General features: G+C 55.5%; 1 protein-coding gene across 1 annotated transcript in view; it reads left to right on the plus strand.

Moving 5' to 3' along the window:
- Positions 1 to 1,601: 1,601 nt before the first annotated feature.
- Positions 1,602 to 19,168, plus strand: part of CCDC180 (coiled-coil domain containing 180) — a 61,859-nt gene continuing 44,292 nt past the window's right edge. The window contains exons 1-12 of the mRNA XM_056117464.1: positions 1,602 to 1,670; positions 3,742 to 3,932; positions 6,749 to 6,837; positions 8,111 to 8,211; positions 9,448 to 9,576; positions 9,681 to 9,791; positions 9,915 to 10,010; positions 12,568 to 12,731; positions 14,476 to 14,595; positions 14,909 to 14,988; positions 16,676 to 16,764; positions 18,131 to 18,253. Of these exons, the coding sequence (XP_055973439.1) occupies positions 1,602 to 1,670; positions 3,742 to 3,932; positions 6,749 to 6,837; positions 8,111 to 8,211; positions 9,448 to 9,576; positions 9,681 to 9,791; positions 9,915 to 10,010; positions 12,568 to 12,731; positions 14,476 to 14,595; positions 14,909 to 14,988; positions 16,676 to 16,764; positions 18,131 to 18,253 (1,362 nt within the window). The remainder of the gene's footprint in view (positions 1,671 to 3,741; positions 3,933 to 6,748; positions 6,838 to 8,110; positions 8,212 to 9,447; positions 9,577 to 9,680; positions 9,792 to 9,914; positions 10,011 to 12,567; positions 12,732 to 14,475; positions 14,596 to 14,908; positions 14,989 to 16,675; positions 16,765 to 18,130; positions 18,254 to 19,168) is intronic.

A 19,168-nucleotide genomic window follows, 5' to 3' on the forward strand; every position in this document is an offset into this window, starting at 1 on the left:
GGGCATCGCCCCGCCCCTTTCCGGAGAGGGTCCCGCCCCTCCGCGTTGCCGTAGGGACCAGGCGTGTGTGTCTGGCCCGGCAGAGGAGGTCCCGCGGCTCCTACAGGTGACCCCAGAGAACTGGGCCTGCGACTGGGGGCGTCCCCCGCCTGACCCGGGCGCCCACGGGACGCGAGGAGGGGTCGTGAGAGGCGTTGTCTGGGTCTTTGTTGCAGACAGTAGGTGCCAAAGCGGCTGCGCCAGAGATGGGCAGTGGCCACTTTCCCTCCCCAGGTGCTCTGGGCGGGGGGTCCTTGGGACTCTGCTCAGCGCCAGGTGCGGGCTTGCAAGGCCGGGTGCGGAAGCTCAGCTGCCCCCTTGGGCGCAGTGACATTCCCGGGACGCACAAAACAGATCTCTTGGAGCCGAGGTGGGGCACTTGCCTTGCACGCGGCTGACCCAGGTTCCATCTCCGGCAAGAGTCATCCCTGAGTGCAGAGCCAGGAGTTAGCCCCGGGCACCTCCGGGTGTGCCCCCTAAACAAAACAAAATAAATAGTGATTAATTTTGCCCCCTGCCGCCTCTCAGGTTCTAATTCAAACCTTGAGAGGGAGATGGGTCTAATGTGTCCCACTCCAGAGTCCCTGTTGTTATAGTGGCACCGACAGCTACAATGAGGTGGTCCTCAAGCAGTGAAAATTGAAAGCAAGGCAACAAAGACCAAATGACCCAATTCGGTAACAGACTTTATTTAGGGGAAAGCAAAGGAAGGGAACGGAAGGCAGGGAAGTCCCCAGATTATGGGAGGGGGATCTTAACGCAGGATTCTGGAGAAAGGTTGACACCTTCCCCCTTTATACATTTTAAGAAAGGTGGGTAGTTGATCTTTTCTTTATTATGCCATTAAAAATGGGGGAGAGGATGCTGAGATGATTATATCTGGGTATGACAGTGATGTCGGTGGTCCCCACTGGTGACTTAATTGAAGCGGGAAGGAGAAAGATGGTCACTTTCTCCCCATCTGTCTCTGCCACCCAGGACCCAGTAAAACAGATTTTATTTTGAGGTTTTGAAGGGAAGGTCATAGAGAACCCCTACACACACCCCAACATTAGACAGGAAAGCATGAAAATACACATCTCAAGAGGGGAGATGCAGGTGACACATGTGCTCGGGCACCACATATGCTTGACCATGTGGGCACAAGCAGCACATGGGCTCCGGCAGCATATACATGCCCTTCAGGGTGGCTTTTATAGGGTTTCTCCAACCTGCCCCCATGTGGGACTTCTACCTAGGTAAAAGTCCATTGCTAAGGAGGCTACCAGGGGCATTGGGAGTGGTAATGGTCTTCTTTGAAATTTCTTGCCTGTTTTTTTGTTTCTGCAGGAACTTCTCTGGGTCTGTTGCTGTAGATAGGCGAGGGTCTTATCAGGCCTAAGTTCCTGTTTTTTTTCCTGTTTTCTGAAAGGTCAGCTTTTGCCATTGCGGTGGGAGGGGGCCTTTCCTATCCTGCCTACATCAACAGGACAGTGACAAGTCCTGTCTTGGGGTGGAGCATTCTCCATTCATTCCTGGACTCCTGATTCCACCTGCCCAGGAACTGTCTGCCAGCCACCACGATGCCCGTCGTGGGGAAGGTGACCCAGGCTCCCGTAGGTAAAGTTTATCAGCAGATCTTCGAGGCAGAGGTAAGCCCTCTTCTTTTTGTACCCTTTATCTCTTTGTACCTCAGACTTCCCTTCCCTAGAAAATTCCCCTTCTTATCTGGTAATGAAATGAAGAGGCATTGCAATTGCTTTGATTTGTTTTTTAATTTTTAAATTTTATACGGCAGAGCCTGGCAAGCTACCCATGACGTATTCGATATGCCAAACATGGTAACAACAAAGTCTCCAATGAAGACGTTACTGGGCCCGCTCGAACAACGGGAGGACAGTGACAGTGATAAAGTAGTTCACAATATTTCATTACATTTAATATTCAAACATCAATTCCATGACCATTACACCTTCCCACCACCATAGTTTGGTGTTTCCATCTTGAACCCCAATCCCTGCCCCAAAGCAGAACCAAAATAATATAATGTTTCCCTCTAAAGGGTTGCCTCCTATTTTGAATCCCATCTAATGTGGTGTGGTATGAACTATGGGTAGAGTGTGTCCTATGAAGTGTTGCATCCTATGAAGTGTTGCATTTGCAGCCATGTGGTCCAGGGAAAGATTCACTCATGGGTGAGGCTCACCCAGAGCATGTGGAGAGCGGCTGCGAGCAGGGCAGCCGTTGAGCTCTGGAGGTTTTCAACTGCTGGAGCTGGGTCCCTTGGGGTAGGGAGGGGTCGTACCCACCCCCAACTCTGGGGCCCCCTGACTGAAACAGCCTGGCCCAGGGTCCGGCAGCATGGTTATGGCAACATTTGCTTTGATTTTAAAAATAATTCTTACTGACTCTTCAAATGGAGTAAGTCAGATTTAGAATGTCTTTTTCCCCCCCCTTGAAATGCAGTGGTCATACATCGTTTTAGCTTCAGGCCTACAGCACAGTGATTCAATCGCTTGGTGTATACATTGCAAACTGATCATGACCATGCATCCTCTTAACAGCTTCCACATTGGCAGGGCTCATGGCTACATCTCTTTGGCTGTGATTCCTGTAATGTGAAACTAAAGTAACAGCCTCTTGACAACGGGCAAGGTTGTTAGAATTACCCTGTCATTTATGAAACAACAACAACAACTGCACAGACAAAACACTCTGGTAGGGGAACAGGTGATCCCCCAAACTGGTAGCATGTGGCCTGGCATACTCTGTCCCTTAGCAGTACCAGACATGGCCCTAAAGGCCTCTTAAGTACCACTAGCCTGAGTGTACTTCTGCCTGCAGTAGCCCCAAGCCCCAAGTGCTGCTGTCTGTTGACATGTGACAAAAGAAAAAAGAAAAGCAAACAAACACAACCCAAACAGCAGCTTAAAAGAAGCACACAGACTCAACTCCTTCCTTTGAAACTCTGTAAATTATGAAAATACACGTTTCAAGATGGGAGATGTGGGTGGTATATGGCCCCTCTTCCTCTGCCAAGTTAGTTTATGTAGTTTCTCCAAATGCTGCTCCCGCCTCCCTTCCCCAGTCCTTTGCCAGGGTGATTGCCAAGGAGAAGAGCTTGGAGAAGTTGATGGTCTTCTGTTGATACTCTTTGTGTGACCTTCGTTCCAGCCCTGGCTCCTCTCCTCCCAGGGGGTCCTGGCAGCTCTCCGGAAGCCATCCTTACTGCTGGCCTGGAGTTCTGCATCTCCATGGTTTTCCAGGCTCCCGATAGGGTTCTTTCGGTGTCCAAGGCCTTTATGTCTTCAGACTGGTCTAGGCTGTAAGACATTTCCTCCCAACATACATGACCAGGGTTCCCTATCTTGTTGCCTGAAACATTTCTAAGTCTCAGTTTTAATAAACGCCTGACAACCCATGGAGAGGACAGAACCATATGTATTTAGCAAATTATTGCACAGTTCCATTCTCCTGATTTCTTGTGATCACAGAAAATTCTGGGATTAGCATCTGGGTCCCCAGGAGCATTTCCTGAGACCCCTGCCCAGAAGTGACTGAGTGGATGGCCCAGAGACCTTCCAGCAGGAGCTGGGTTTTTCCTGCCAGAAGTGTCACTTGACATTCTATCATTAGGCAGCCACCCAGGGTGGGGGGGGGGGTTCTGGGGAATCTGTAGCTCTGGCCACCCCAATAATAATCTTGTGTGTGGGGGGGCTTCAGATGCAGCTCGTCCACTCTTTGGCGACCAGCAGGAGGCGGGCTGTGGAGCGTTTCTTGAGTGGCAAGGGTGTCAGGAAACCCTTGATGGAGAAGATGGACATCCCCGAAGGGAAGATAATGACCCGTCGGCAGCAGATGTGGGCACACAGCCTGTCTAACGACGGGATCACAGAAAACCCTGTTTACTACAGGTGGGTCCTGTTGGCCTCCAGGATGGGCATCGGCTGCACCATTGGTCGCTGGGATGGGAGAGGAAGGGAGGAAAGAGGGCAGGAGCTCAGCATTTGCTCTGAATTTTACAAGTTCCTAAGTGAAACCTGAACTTTCCGAGCGGATTATTTCTTCCAGGAGTCCAGAGGAGGGGATGAGGGATGGAAAGGACAGGGTATGGTGACCTCTGGGGGAACGTGGCTGTGAGTCCCTTTGACCCGGTGATCTCTACAGTTGACTCTACCTGTGGCCGAGAAGTCCGTCCTCCTGAATCTGTTCTTGTTGTTTGTCCCTTTTTCTTTTGGTTCAGGAACTGACCCAATTCTGAGCAAAGTTTGATCCTCAATTTTCCCCCAGGGAAAGGCTCCAGAGACTTCTGGTCTTGCATACCCTTACTGTGCAGTTCAGGACTTGATATGCAGCACTGGGACCTGTTCCTTGGGCCACCCCCAGAGAGCTGGTCCACAGCCTGCCTATGAGTCTGGTTCCCACCAGCATTGCAGGCCCTCTCTCAGCTGACCTGTTCTCATCCAGGTGGGAGTCTCCTGACATCTGTCTCTGAGGACCCCCGCCCCCTCCTTATCCCCTGGGGTTAGCCTCAGACCATCCCTCGTCTAGCAAACGGACAAAAGCATCCGTCAGGAGCTCTTGACAGCCTCAGCATGGGGATAGGGACAGGTGGTTCCCTAGCGAATACTGACAATGTTCTACACAGCCATTAGGGATGGGGACAAGACCAGTCCTGGCCTGTATGCAACCAAGCTACAATCCCTATGGCCTAGGGCAGGAGCAGAGATGTGGTTGTAACCTTCCAGGTCCTCAAAATGATGATGGGGGTGGGGGATGTCTTGGCATTGACAACCCCTCTGGAACGCTTGCTTTCTTTTGGACATGTGGCCAACCAGAGCCAATTCATACCTGCACTCATCCATCCAGGAGGGGGCTTCAGGGAATGGGGGGAAATGCAGGGTAGGGATGAAAACCCCAAGAAGAGGCAAGCAAGAGACTCACCTGAGGCATCAACAGCTCCCCTAGTGGGGCACAGTGGCCCCCAACAGCTGGTTGACTAGGACAATTCCTAACCCCCCAGGAGACCCACACCATGCAGTCTCCCTGAGCGCAGGGAAGAAATGGGTGCCAAGAGAACAGAGAGGTGGTATCACAGGTGACTTACGTGACCTGGGTAGAAGGAGGAGGTGGAAGCCTCGAGGAGGTTTTCTGCCACTTCCTCTTTCCCCACCTCCATCACCTGGGAAGCGCCTGGGGAAGTCCAGAACTGATGGATGGGAGATGAAATAGTAGAGCGGTGAGGGTGCTTGCCCCTGTATGCTACAGACCTCACATCCCACCAGCCCCAAGGGGCACCTGAGTCCAGCGGCACTTGAGCTCCTCTTGTTCTGCAGGGCGTGAGAGAGGACCCCCCCCCAGTGTCTCAGGAAGCCGTGGGCTCAGGCTGGAGCGAGAAATGGCCCTTTGCAGGGAAAGAAAATTAGCCCTAGACCTTACCCAGGCTTTGCAGGTTCGTCGTTCCCTCACAAAACAGAATGTCAGGAGATGACAGATAGTGGAAGTTTTATTTAGGGATTATAAGGAAGGAAGGGAGCAGAGAGAGTAAGGGAGAGGGAGAGGGAAAAGAGAGAAGAAAGAGAGGGAAATGAAAACTATGGGCTTCTCCAGAGCCAGAGTTAGTTTTATTTCCTGTGGGCAGAAGGAGATCATCAGAGTGTTGTAGAGGAGGGGCTTGGAACTTTGGTGGTCCTCCTTCACGTCCTTATCATAGCTTTTTGTCTCTGCTGGTTTGTTGTTAAGAGAGTTTTAGGAGTATTATCTGGCCTCTGTCCCTGTGTCCACAGAGTGGGTCCGCCAATTATGCCTTTAGCTGCTTTAAGCCTAAGGGCAGGAGTAGCTTCTTCAAATCCCACCTTGAGTTTGTTATATCCCAAGAACTTGTGCCCAGGGGACACCCTCCCCTCCTCCCCCCATCCCCTACTCCTGCTCTCCACCCATCTACCTCTCTGCTTCAGTCGACAGCAGCTGGAGTGTCCGGCCTTTCATGCCACCAACCCGAGTTTGCTACCTGGCACCTCAGATGCTTCCCCAGTCCCCACTAGGAGCGATTCCTGAGTGCAGAGTCATGGGTCTGCCCTGAGCACCACTCGGTGCAACTCTAAAAAGGCAGCCACTACAGAAACATGCCTTTGGGGGCGCCTGTGTCCAGGGACTTGATTGCACAGCAGTCATGCCCACTTACCTGTGTCCTTCCTGCTGAAAGGGTAGGATCCTGGTCACTCCTCTCCCATTCCCACCCTTCCCTGGACAGTGGCCCTTGGTGTCGCTGCTCCCCCTCACAGGCCGAGCTGGCTTCTCACACTTGCCTGCCCTGAGTCTCTTCCCTCACCCTCCACCACCTCAGAGAATGGGCAGCTGAAGAAATAAATGGGGCAGGAGCGGGGGGGGGGGGGGGGGGGGGGGGGGGGTCGTGCTGAGGCCTCCGCCCCCAGTCCTGCTTTCTCTGTCCCTGTCGGCCCTCAATTTCCACACAGAGAAAAGGGCTGAGCTGAAACCAGCTCCCTGAGGGCAGGTCTCTCTGCCACTTCCTCTTTCCTCACCTCCATCACCTGGGAAGTGCCTGGGAAAATCCAGAACTGATGGATCGGGTCTCTGTGTGATATCTTGTGGGCTCTATCTTCAGGGATGTCTGGGGTGAGTGACAGAGGGCCAGACCCCCCCCCCCCAGAGGCCAGAGCTGCCTGGGGGTTGGTGAGAGGGGGTGCTGTGCTCTTCTGCTGACCCTCAGGGAACAGAAACTAGCCGAGAAGGAGAAGGCTCAAGAGAGTGAGAACACCATCGCTGCCCGGGAAGTGCAGGGTCTCCTGGACAACGTAGGTGAGCCCCCCTTCCTCCCTCAGGGCCCACCAAGCCACAGGAATGCCAGCGTGGGATCCCAGAAATGGCCACCGGCTCCTCGGCTCCTCTACCCATCCCCTATAGGACTGCCCCCTCACCCAAACTTCTCCCTGGGGCCCAGGAGTCGGGAGTCAGCAGTGGCCCACAGAAAGCAGCTTGCTCCAGGCTGGGCAATAGGCCACACTCTCTCCCTCCACCCTTCACTGCCCTAGTTTGACTTCAGCCCAACGGGGAGGCTCTCCTTCATCCTTAAAGAAGCCGTGCGTTAGATGCTCACTGTGACAAAGGCAGCCACAGAGTGGAAAATCAAAACTCTGTCCACTCCTCCCACCACACACACCACACCACACACACACACACACACACACACACACACACACACACACACACACACACCTTCCTTCTCCCACCAGGGTCCCTCACGCAAAGCATCCTTCTTCCCACACAAATTCAGGGCACAGCAGCAAAGGGAGGGGGCAGCGGGGAGGATACCTGAGACCCTGGGTCAAGCACCTGCCCCTCTGCTGACTTTGTTCTCTCCCACCCGCCTGCTCTCACCCTTGTGATGGGGGCCCACAGCACAGACCGCCTCATCCGGACGTTGCGTCCACATCAGCACCACGTTAGGCACCTGCTTGCTGCCGGTGGTGTTGCTGATTCTTCCCTTTTGTAGGCAACAGCCCCCCCCCACCAGGGGTCACTCCTGGATGTGCTGGGAATGGAACCCCAGCCTTCTGTGTGCAAAGCCCAAACCCCAGCCCTGTGAGCCGCCCTGGCCGCATGTAGATCATTTATTTATTTATTTTGCTTTTTGGGTCATGCCTGGTGATGATCAAGGGTTACTTCTGGCTCATGCACTTAGGAATTGCTCCTGGTGGTGCTCGGGGGACCATATGGGATGCTGGGAATTGAACCCGAGTCGGCTGCATGCAAGGCAAATGCCCTCCCCACTGTGCTATCGCTCCAATCCCAACGTTGGTTATTCTTGCCTGTCGGTGTATTGATTTCTGAAAAGCTTTGGTGGTGGTGGTGAGCCACAGAGGGCCCCATTCTACACCCACCGTGTGGGAACTTCCCCCAGCATTAAGCAGCAACACAGGAAGGGCCCCTGGCTCTGCAGACTGTGGTTGGCTGTCTTTCTCCTGAAGCCGTTTGACCCCCGGCCCGGTTTGGTGGGGGCGTGTGTCCGACATGGAGGGGCTCCCTGCCCCAACTGCTAAAGTCGCCTTGTCCCCTCCGCTCCTCTTCCCAGTCCCCGAGAGGGTGGGCAAGGTCTTTCAAGTGGACCACATGAGGAGGAACTTCGAGGACGCTCTGAGCAGTTTTAAGAAGGAGATGGCACAGATCGGAATGGTGAGCACCGCGAGCTCCTCTTATTGCATTTTTTTAAACTTTTCAGTTTTGAGGGCTACACCCAGCAGTGTTCGGGGGCTGCTTCTGGCTCTGTGCTCAGGGATTGTTCCTGGCAGAGCTCAAGGGACCATATGGGATGCCAGGGATCCAACCCAGGTTGGCTGCGTGCAAGACAGGCCCTCTACCCACTGTCCCATCACTGTCTCCACTCGCTTCTCTTCTGTTCCTGGGCCTTGCTGAAGGGGCCCAATGTCACTCACTACCTTCCCCTCCCCTGGGAGACCTGCAGTGGCTCTTTTTGGCATAGGTGGAATCACAGTGGCCCTGTTCTGACATGGCACTGGGGTGAGGGCGGCTCGTCACAGTGGCGAACACCGGGGTCCGTCCCCAATTCGTCAGGGGAAGTGCCCAAAGCTTTGCCTGAGTTGGCGCTGAAGGACCAAATGGGACCTGGACGCCAGCTCTGACACAGCCCCTGCGTCCATGAGGACCAGAGGTCTGGTCACCCATTGCTGTTGCCCCCACTCGCCACAGGCCTGAGACTGCCCAGTTCTGGGTCACCCCTTCACCTGGCTCCAGGGTCCTCTCCACAGGGCTCATCCTCTCTGAATCCCAGATTGTGCTCACCCTTCTCTTCTCATCTCCTCGGTGGGTTCCCCTGGATTTCCCAGGGCTGACTCAGTCCCCAAAGTCCCAGGACTGTGCTCCCGTAGCCTACCCATCCCTTTGAACACTCCCCGGGTAAATGAGAGCCCTGGTGCCTTCTGTGGTGAACTGGGTGGTAAGGACCCAATGGGTCCAAGGTCAAGCCCCTTTCCTGCCCCCCAGAAGTGTGCCCGCCTCTTGCATGTGCCCACATGGCAGCTATCTTGTGCTCTGGTTGGGATTTAGTCAGTAAACTCACAGGTCTTTGAATTTCCTCTTATGTTTGAGATGGGACCCTGAGGGTGTGCGTGTGTGTATTGGTGGTGGTAGGGTGTGCTGGGCTGGGGGTGTTTCCTCTCTTCCTGGAGGTACTGATACCATAACTATCATTCTGCTGGCCTATTTTGGAGGGGAGGCAGCTACATCCCGTGACGCTCAGGGATTACTCCTGGCTCTGCACTCAGAAATGACTCCTGGTGGTGCACCAGAGACCATATAGGATGCCGGGGATCGAACCTATGTCACCTGCCGGCAAGGTAAGCGCCCTACCCACAGTACTATCACTCTGGCCTCTCTCCTGGCCTGTTTTAGGAAATGGAACCACTCATCTTGGGGCCAGGAGCACGCTTTTTAAAAAAACTGAACAAATCTGATGCTGCCATCGACAGTCTCTTCAGAAAGATGGAAAATGACAAGGACCTCAAAGACTATTCCATCCAGGTAGGGGGTCCCCTCGTAGCCAGCCTGCCCCACTCAGCCCTGCTCCTTCCCTCCCTCTCAACTGCCGTCCCTTCCCCCAGCCTGACTCTGACTTTCTGGTGTAGCCCCTCATGGAGCTGTGGGATCAGGTGGCCATGAAGTTCGCCCTCCAGAAGCAGGATATTAAGGCTCTGGATGAAACCTTGCATCTGCTTGAGTTCTCCCGGACTGACAAAGTGAGTTGGCTTGTCGCTGGGCTCTTGGTGATACGCGCATGCAGGCTCCTCCAGGGCCTCAGCTCTTTCCTCTGTGTTCTCTAGAGATGGTCCCCACTGATTGTGCTCACGTGTCGTTTCCAGCTAAAAGGCGTGCTGAAAAAGTATCTGAGGATCCTAGAGAAAACGTCCTACCTCATGCAGCGAGACGTGAACTGGCTCATCACTAAGGAAGCCATGGTGAGTGCTTGTCTTGTGCGGGTTCGGCCTGCAGGGGGTGCAGTGGCCCAGCGGCCCTGTCCTCAGGGATGGGTTTCACAGGTGGAGTCAGTCCACTTAATAGCGTGGCCGCTGGGGCCCAGAACCAGAATCTTGGCGAAGGATTTGCAGTAGCGATTTTTCCTCAAGTACCTTTACCACCTCCCCTGCCTTCTGAATCCCAGGATACCCAGCACCAAAAGTCTTAGGAGCATCTGCGGAGCCATGTTTCAGTGGCTGCAGGAGGACTTCCTGCAGGAGGCATCATCTGGGGTTCTCAAGGGTAGTGTGTGCCCTTGTAAGCGACCCTTCCCTTCTGCTGGCCTTGTTTCCCTGTAACTTCTCCCTGCTCCTCTTGCTAGCTGACAGTGTCCCTTGATGCCTGCCCCCTTAGCTCCATGCCCGCTGCTACCACCTCCACACATCCCCAGTCTCCCCACCTACTTCTGTCTTTGGAGTAAACATTAAGGCATGCCAGGTTGTTAAGAGCCTGGTGACGGTGACAGAGCAAAGCCTCACCTGCAGGGGGAGGGGTAATTCAAAATCACCGTCTTGTCTGCCTGGGGTTTCCCAGGCAGAAGTCTGGAAAGCTGGACCCACCAGGAAGTTGGGCTCTCCAGGAAGTTGGGCTCTCCAGGAAGCTGGGCTCACCAGGAAGCTGGACTCACAAGGAAGCTGGGCCCACCAGGAAGTTGGACTCATCAGGAAGTTGAGCCTACCAGGAAGTTGGATCCATCAGTAAGGTGGGCCCACCAGGAAGTTAGACCCATCAGGAAGTTGAGCCTACCAGGAACTTGGGCTCACCAGGAGGCAGCAGGTGGGGTGAAAGAACTGTTTCGATAATCGCAGATGATAATCCCAGATGGGTCCCTGCACAGCACCTTGGGAACCGACAGCACAGACTGACCAGTCATACACACTCAGCCCTACCCCTGTGCCCCGCAGGGTCATGATGCTCCCAGGATTCGTTGAAGGAAGGGTTAAGGGCTGTCTCTTTCATCCTGAGACAAGCACAAATTCTTCACAGTGATTCACATCCCCCTCGGGGGAGCCTGAGTGAGCAGAGTTCACTGTTGGACTCCCTTCTGCGGATTGGCCTCATGGCCTCATGTCCTGAGGCAACCTATGAAGTGGGGCAGAAGAGATGTGGCAGCTTCTAGAGCGAGGGGGGGGGCGGGGAAGTTCCATCTTTTTTCTCTCTTACCTCTGTCCCCTGGGAAGTGCCTGTGAGAGTTAGGACTGCTGAGAGTCCGCTGTGAGACTGCTTAGGACAGTAGAGACCTGATCTGAGTCATCTGATCACGGCATGGTGGGAGTGAGGACTTGCTCTTTGTAGGAAAAGGAAAGTCAGTACGAGCCTCTCCCCAGCTGGTGATGACCCACGCAGAGAAAAACATTTCAGGAAGGAGCTGTATAGTGAAGGTGTTTACCTGGGAAATAGGAGGATAGAGAGAAAGACTTACGTGCTCGAGAGAGAAAAGGGCTTCTCCAGAGCGCAGAGAGCCGAATGCACGTCCCAAGTAGCGGTGTGGATGAATCAAGATGGAAAATGTATGCCGTAGAGGAAAAGAAAGGGGCAGGCCACCCAAAGAATGGGAAATATGTGTCTCTCCCTCTGCCAAGCTCATGCTTATAGTTTCCCCAAACTGACCCCCAAAGTCTATTGCTAGGAGGTTGCTCAGGGACAGAGTTTGGAATTATTTGGCTTAAAGGCTTAGATATTCTTAGCCTTTGTTCCAAAGGCAGAGCCTCTTGTGCCGGGAGCTTCAGACCGAGGGTGCTGTGGACCTGGAATTCTGCATCTTGACCTGATGCTTGCTGTCTGCTCTCTGCACCAGTCTTGCACCTGTCTCAAAGTTGAGACAGTCACCAGCGGGTTCTTCATTTTGTAGAGGTTCCGGAAATATCTAACAAGTATTGTAATACCCGACAGAAAATCCCGCCAGCCGGGAAAAGCAGCTAGCACCAAACCTCTGGCTTCATGAGAACCGCTAGTGGGCTGGGGGAACTATTCTGGCCATTGCAGCCCCAGGCCACCAGAGAGGGAGCACCCTTATTCAGGGCGGCATGACAGAGCCAGAGTCTCTTCCTCTGTCCCCGCCGCTGGCCCCAGATTGCCCAGGAGAGGACCGCTAGGAGGGCCAGGAGGAGAGGGCACCAACACAGGCTCATCAAGGTCACTGGGTCCCAGTTCTCACCACAGCTGTGTCGAGTCTTCATGATGACACGGGCATGATGCTTTAGCAACAAACATATAAGCAACAGCAGCAGCAGCAAAACCTAGAGAAGCCCAAAGAGCCGTTGGTCCGTTGGAGCCTTTAACTCCAGGGGAAACAACATCTCTGGCAAATAACTGATGTGCCTTGGAGCAAGGTGGAAGCCCGAGGGGCCAGGGGTAAAGGGATCAAAGAGTCCAGCAGAGTCTCCTGCACGCCCCCTCGTCCACCCCTGTCCTTGCCCATGGCTGAGCCCCAGGGGTGCGCCCTCATGTCCTCAGCAGCCCAGACCCTTGAGTGCCCCCACACCGCTGTGATCCCAGGTCATAAACCAAGCCCTGCTGGGCAACCGGAGGGCCATCGCGCAGCTGGTGGTCAACCTGATGGAGGCCACGCTGCAGCAGGAGGTGGGGAGCCGCCACCGCTGGCAGGACCTGCTGGGCACCTGGAAGAATCTCAAGAAGGAGATGCTGGCGCAGGACTTCAGGTGAGCAACCTGGGGGGGGGGTGGTGCGGCGGGGAGGGAGAGATGTGGAGCTGAGTACGTGCTAGTTTTTTGACAATGCTTCAAGTCAAAAGTACTGTGCTGTACTGTCCTCCCATTGTTCATAGATTTGCTCGAGCGGGCCCAAACTGTACTGTCCTCCTGTTGTTCATCAATTTGCTCGAGCGGGCCTAGTAACGTCTCCATTGTGAGGCTTCTTGTTACTGGGTATCTTGCCAGGCTTTCCGAGAGGGGTGGAGGAATAGAACCCAGCTCGGCCAGGCTGACTGCGTGCAAGGCAAACACCCTACCTCTGTGCTATCACTCCAAGTCAAAAGTGTCTGGTAGAAAAGAAAGGGGTGTGGCGTGTGTGCTTCCCCCAGCCCCTCGCCCTAGTGTGACGTGCGGCAGGGCCTTTGCTCGCAGTCCTTGGCCCTGTAACATTCAGGCTGCAAGTCTAGATTGGCAGCTTAGTGTCCTTTTTGTTGTTGTTGCTCCAGCTGCCCGCCCTCCCCCAGCTTCTTGTCTTCAGAGACCCTCCCGCGAACCTTTCTCTGAGTGCAGTAGAAGGTGCTGCTTCCCCTTGCACTGCCCAAGATGCCACACAGCCCCCCACTCTTCCCCTCTCCTCCCCTCTGTTGGCAAGTCTCTTCCGTGAGAAGGATCTGGAAGGCAGGCTTCTTCCTCTGCTTCCTCTGCTTCCTCTGCTTCCTCTGCTTCCTCGGCATGGGGCTCTTGGGTCAGGCCTGGCCTCTGGGTGTTTCCGGTGAACTAGACTTTGAGGGAGGGGCGCTTTGGGCTGAGAGGTCACAGGACAAGGAGAGTCTCTGTCGCGGTAGGAGGTCGTCTCTCCGGTGGCACTTGGGAGGGAGCGCCCCAGAGTCTGGCTTCTTTGGGGATGGAAGCAAAGAGCACCGAGCCCTAAGCCCATCTCATATGCTGGGAGAAAAGGCAGCTGGGATAGAGAAGGGGCCACTAAGTGAATGATGCTTGGAGGGTTTGCTCGGGATGCGAGATGCATGCTGAAAGCAGACTATGGACCGAACATGCATGATGGCCGCTTAGTGCCTGTATTGCAAACCACAACACTGAGAAGGAGAGAGAGAATAAGAGGGAATATGCCTGCCACAGAGGTGGGGCGGGGGGGGGGCTAGGGGAGGGGTACTGGAAACATTGGTGATGAAGAATGGGCACGGGTGGAGGGATGGGTACTCGAACATTGTGTGCAAACGTAATCATGCAAGTGTGTAAGTCTGTAACTATCTCACTGTGATTCATTAAAATAAAAAAAAAAAAGAACCCCGAGCCCTGTTCCCACCTCTGCTGCCCCTGAGACCTTGGTCCGGCGTCTGCTCATTCAGGCACAGAGCACCTCCCCCCGGTGGCCCTGTCTCGGCTGCCAGGATGCTCAAGGTGCTCCTGGGAAAGGCCAGTCATGACAGTAGCACGGACAGGCCCCTTCCTTCTGCCAGGCCCCGGACCTTGTTCTCTCCCTGGGCCCTCAGGTGCCAGAGGGGAAGGTAGCATCATTCCTTCCTGACAGAAGAGGCAGATGAGTCAGGTGGATGGGGAGAGGAAGGGTGTCAGACCCTCCAACCCCCACCCCAGTGGTTGCTCTCCTCCCTCTCCCCCCCCCCCCACTTCCTCTGTGTCTCCCAGGCCAGGGTGGGGTTGGAAGTGGGGATTGGCGTCCAGTGCTCTGACGTGGCTCACCTCCTCTCCCTCCGGCCCTGGCCCTGGTGCCCAGCAAGTTCATGGCCAGTGAGAGGATTCAGGACCCTCCAGGCGTGAGGAAGGAGATGGAGACCATGATGAAAAAACAGAAACTCCTGCAGGAACAGCGGCTGAAGCACCTCTACAGCATCTGGTAGAGAGGGAGGAGGAGGGGTGCTGGGAGTGGTGAAGGTGGGGCTGGACGGAGCGGGGAGGTAGTGGGGGGAGGCTGGCTAAGATCTCACGGTCCCCAGCAAGAGTGCTCAAAGTCCCCGGAGAATCCTGAGCACCTTGGAACCTTGATGGGGTTTCCCTCCGTGGTCTGTTTTTAGTAGCGCCCCTCCCTCTATGCCCCCCAACTCCCCAAAGTGTGGAAATCCCCAGTCATTGCTCTGTTTCTTGCAGGTCCCACTCTGCAGGGAGTGGAGGCCCCATTTGAGATGACTTGTTCCGTCTTCCCTCCCCAGTGACCTTCTGCCCCCCAATTACAGCCGAGCTCAGCTGAGCGAGTGGCAGTCTTCTCTCAAAGCCTTGAACAGGAACCTCGGTGAGTGGGGTCTGCTGCTCCCACCGCTTGGTGAGGACGGTGGCTTGGCCGTGCTCCAACCTGCGGGTCAGTGGTCGATGGGAGGCTGTGCTCTAACCTCAGGGGTGCTGGTCAGTCAGACCTGAGGGCAGGGTCAGCGGTATGAAGGGGAAGGTCCTGGAGGGCTGGTAGCAAACTTCCCAAACCTAGCCTGTCAGAGGCGCCTCTACCCTCCCTCTGCCTCTCAAATCACTACCCAAAAGGCAGAGGTGAGCTCCTGGCCCCGGGAGCCAGAGGGACAGTTCCAGGGAGCGTTGGGCTTGGCGGCCAGTGGTTAAGGCACAGGGCCTTGTGTGTAGGTTTGATTCCCCGGTCTCTGCACCCCTGCTCTGGGACCTGGAGGTGTCATGGCCTCTCTGGGGTTCAGGCTCTTCCCCTGTGAATAGGGTTCTCAGGAGGCCTGGGAGAGGCCGCTGTGCTGGAAGGCTGTCCAGGGAGTGTGTGCCATCCTGCAGTCCTTTCGGAGCTCAGGCCTGGCTTCATGGAGAGGGCTGAGTGACAGTGATGCTGAAACATCCCCTCGAGCCAGTGTTCTGAACACTGAATTCTCAGCCACTGCCTGCTAATAGCTCGTCGTCCTCAGTGCGAGGCTGGTGCCTCTCTTGGCATCTTGTCTGTGGCTGCTTCCAACCCAGAAAAGCAGAAATGAGCAGAGGCCACAGAAGCCGTCTGGCGGGCCAAGCTGGAAACACTTGAAGACTTGGCTGAAAAACCTGGCTAAGGTGCGCTCAGGAGAAAGACGGTATTTCTGTCTCCATTGGGATGCCTAGCACAACTTGATAACTTGATACCTAACTTGCTCAAGTTCATGGTGTCATTGTCCCCCTGTGACGGGGAAGGACCCAGAGACACAGAGAGGGCAAGCATCCTGGCCAAGGTCACAGAGCAGAGCCCCACTGGGGGCCTTGGTTAGTGGTGCACCCCATTGCTCCTGGCTTTCAAATAGAACGGAATTCCATTTTACTTCACTGCCTAGGGATCAGTACGGGGGGCTGGGTCCTGGTGACCAGCAGGGTAGGAGTGGGGCCTCCCTTGGGGTCTTTCCCACCCAAGAAGGGAAGTCAGAGGCAGAGTCTGCAGGATGTTGGTCTGTGTGAGCTCTGTGGACACAGCCTAACAAGGAGTCCTGAAAGGCCTTGCCAAAGGAGTGATTGCCCGGTTCAGACTCGCACGGCCACTCAGAGCAGCCCAACCTTGGGGTCAGGTGACTTCCCACGGAGGAAGACTCACCAGAGTGTGTGTGGAGGCTGAGAGAAAAGGCAGGGTGGAGGACCTTCGGGGTGGAGGCCTTGGCAGGAGGTGCCAAGGACCCAGGCTGTGCTGGCCGTGTGACCGAGGGGGCGGGTTGGACTTTATCCTAGGTCGGCGGGGGCCCTTGTGGAAGGCTCTGAACTGGGGGACAGTGGGGTCAGAGAGAGTGAATGGAGCCTGGATGGAGAGGGGGAAGTGCAAAGGCCTCTGGAGTGGGGGGTGGGGGGCATCACGGGACCTTCCACGGGGACGGGGAATCAACTGCTGACCTCAGGTCAGTCTCTCCGGAGGCTCTGACTTGGAGGGAAAAGCTGCCACTCCAGAGGCCGGGGAGCCCCGTCCCCTGTTCCTTCTGGGGATGCAGCTGGCTAACCTGTCTGCTTTCTGCTCCCGGGAGATTCCTACCACATGGAGTGCATGACGCAGATCCACCTGCAGTACGAGAAGACCTGGCAGGAGTGCCTGGCCTACGTGCCCAAGTGCAAGGTGCCCTTCCCTGCCTCCTCCCAGAACCCCCTTTCCCCCTTTCAAAACACTCCCTCCAACCGCCCTCGGCCTACTCTGGGTCACTTCACTGTCACCTGGATCCCTGCTCCCACCTCTTCCCACCTCTCCTCCATGGTTGTCACTTGTCTCCACCAGGAAGCATCCCGGGATCCTGTGTACGGAGTCAGTCGTCCACGCTTCAGGCAGTCCACTTCCTCCCGAGTCCCCTGTGTGGGAGGGTTCCCCTGTGCGCCTCCCGAGCTCCCTGTGTGGGGAAGATTCTCTCATGTGCTTCCCAAACCCCCTGTGTGGCGAGGGTCCTCCCACATGCCTCCGGAGCCCCCCGTGTGGGAGGGCTCTCTCCTGTGACTCTCCACCCTCTGCACAGCGGGAGTGTGAGGCCCTGAGTTCTCTCCCAGCCCCCTTCCCTCCCAGCACCTACTCTTCCCCTTGGAGCAAGGAAAGAGCTGGTTACAGAGCCCCTCCTGGGCTCCTCGGTCCAGTGACGTCAGTGGCTATAAAACTTCCCTCACAGTCCGGACACGGTCTGACCTGCCAGTGGAGGCCCTGGGAGGCATCCTCAGCTCTGAGAGAGGCCCAGTCCGCCCCTCTCCTGCAGCTCCTGCAGCTCCACCCCTGCCCTGCTCAGGGAGCCTGGGCCACAGCCAGTGTCAGGACCGCAGTTCTCTCACCCCCACCCAACACACACACACACACACACACACACACACACACACACACACACACACACAATTCCACTGGAGTTCTGCAGTGCCGCGGCCCCCTGGATCCAAGCCGACGAAGTTTCCCGAAGGATCAGGGAAGGGCTGGGGGTACAGAGTAGGAGGGAGCCCCTGTGTTCCCTGGGAGTGGCCCCTGCGCCCCAGCCCTGCAGGGTGCACCGAGAGGACCGGACACGCAGAGGACAGAGGGACACACGGGGGACAGAGGCCTTGGGTGCGCCTGATCCCGCCTGACCCACAGCGGCCGGAAGTGGCCACCACTGCGGATAGAGTCCCCGTTTGGGGGAGGCCGGTGCCGTTTTGAGTTTTGAGCCTGGGAGCCGCTTCCAGTCTCTCGAGGAAGGAGCGGGAGCAGTGCGCACCCCTGTTTCTGCCTGTGGGTCTGCAGAGGGACAGGTCCGAGTTGGGGGGTCTGTGACCTTCAGCCCCTTCCTTCACCTTGGAGCCCAGGTCCCCCAGTGTGTCAGCATCGCCGGTCACTGCGGGGGCAGGATGCAGAGCGGTGGTCCCCACTTCGACCAGGCTCTCAGCGTGGGACTCGCGGGGGCTGGGCACGGGGCAGCACTAGCCCCCCCTACCCCACTGCAGCAGCCTTGAGCCCCGCTATGCCCTGTGCCCTGCAGAAGCAGCTGCTGGAGTGGACGTCCTTCACCGAGGAGGAGGCCGAGGCCCTGGTGAACCCCAGCTTCTACCAGGCGGTGGGCGTGCTCCAGAGTAGAGTGGAGGAGGGGCTGGCGTCCCTGGATGTGCGTGGCTGGGGAGCCCAAAAACTGGGAAGCCCAGCTGGGGTGGCAGGGGAGGCTGGGCGGCAAGCCCCCGGGTCTCCCATCCTCCTGCTCCAGGTGCCCTTCTGCTCTGCCTGTAGTCAGAGAGTGCTCCTGGAGCATCCCAAACAGGAGCCCATGGGATCCCGCCCCGAGAGGCCCACAGCACCCAGTCTCTGCCCACCATTGGCTTCCCGAAATAGATTCTCCATCTGCCGGCCACCCACGGCAGTAACCAATGACTATTGGGCTGGGGGTTCATTGGGCTTTGCTGGTGGACACTGACATTTGAGCGTTAGCCCCTCCCTTAAGTAATTCCTTTTGTCATTTTCCAGTCACTTAATAAAGGTGTTGGTCTTTCTCTTTCTTTCTTTCTTTCTTTCTTTCTTTCTTTCTTTCTCTTTCTTTTTTTCTCTTTGTTTCTTTCTTTTTCTTTCTATTTCTCTTTTCTTTCTCTTTCTCTTTTTCTCTTATTCTTTCTTTCTCTTCTCTCTTTTTTCTTTCTCTTTCTTTGAACTTTTTCTTCTTCTTTTTTTTTTTGCGCTTTTTGGATCACACCCAGCGATACACAGGAGTTATTCCTGGCTCTGCACTTAGGAATTACTCCTGACGGTGCTTAGGGGACCATATGAGATGCTGGGAATCGAACCCAGGTTGGCCGTGTGCAAGACCCTATCCGCTGTGCTGTTGCTTTAGCCCCTCTTCCTTCCTTCCTTCCTTCCTTCCTTCCTTCCTTCCTTCTTTCTTTCTTTCTTTCTTTCTTTCTTTCTCTCCTTTCCTTCTCTCTTACTTTCTCTTTTTCTCTTTCTCTCCTCTCTCTTTCTTTCTTTCTTTCTTTCTTTCTTTCTTTCTTTCTTTCTTTCTAAAAAAATCTCTGCTTCTAGAGCCAAACAAGCA

Source organism: Sorex fumeus, unplaced genomic scaffold (genome assembly GCF_029834395.1).
Source record: "Sorex fumeus unplaced genomic scaffold, SorFum_2.1 ptg000034l, whole genome shotgun sequence".
Lineage (NCBI taxonomy): Eukaryota > Metazoa > Chordata > Mammalia > Eulipotyphla > Soricidae > Sorex > Sorex fumeus.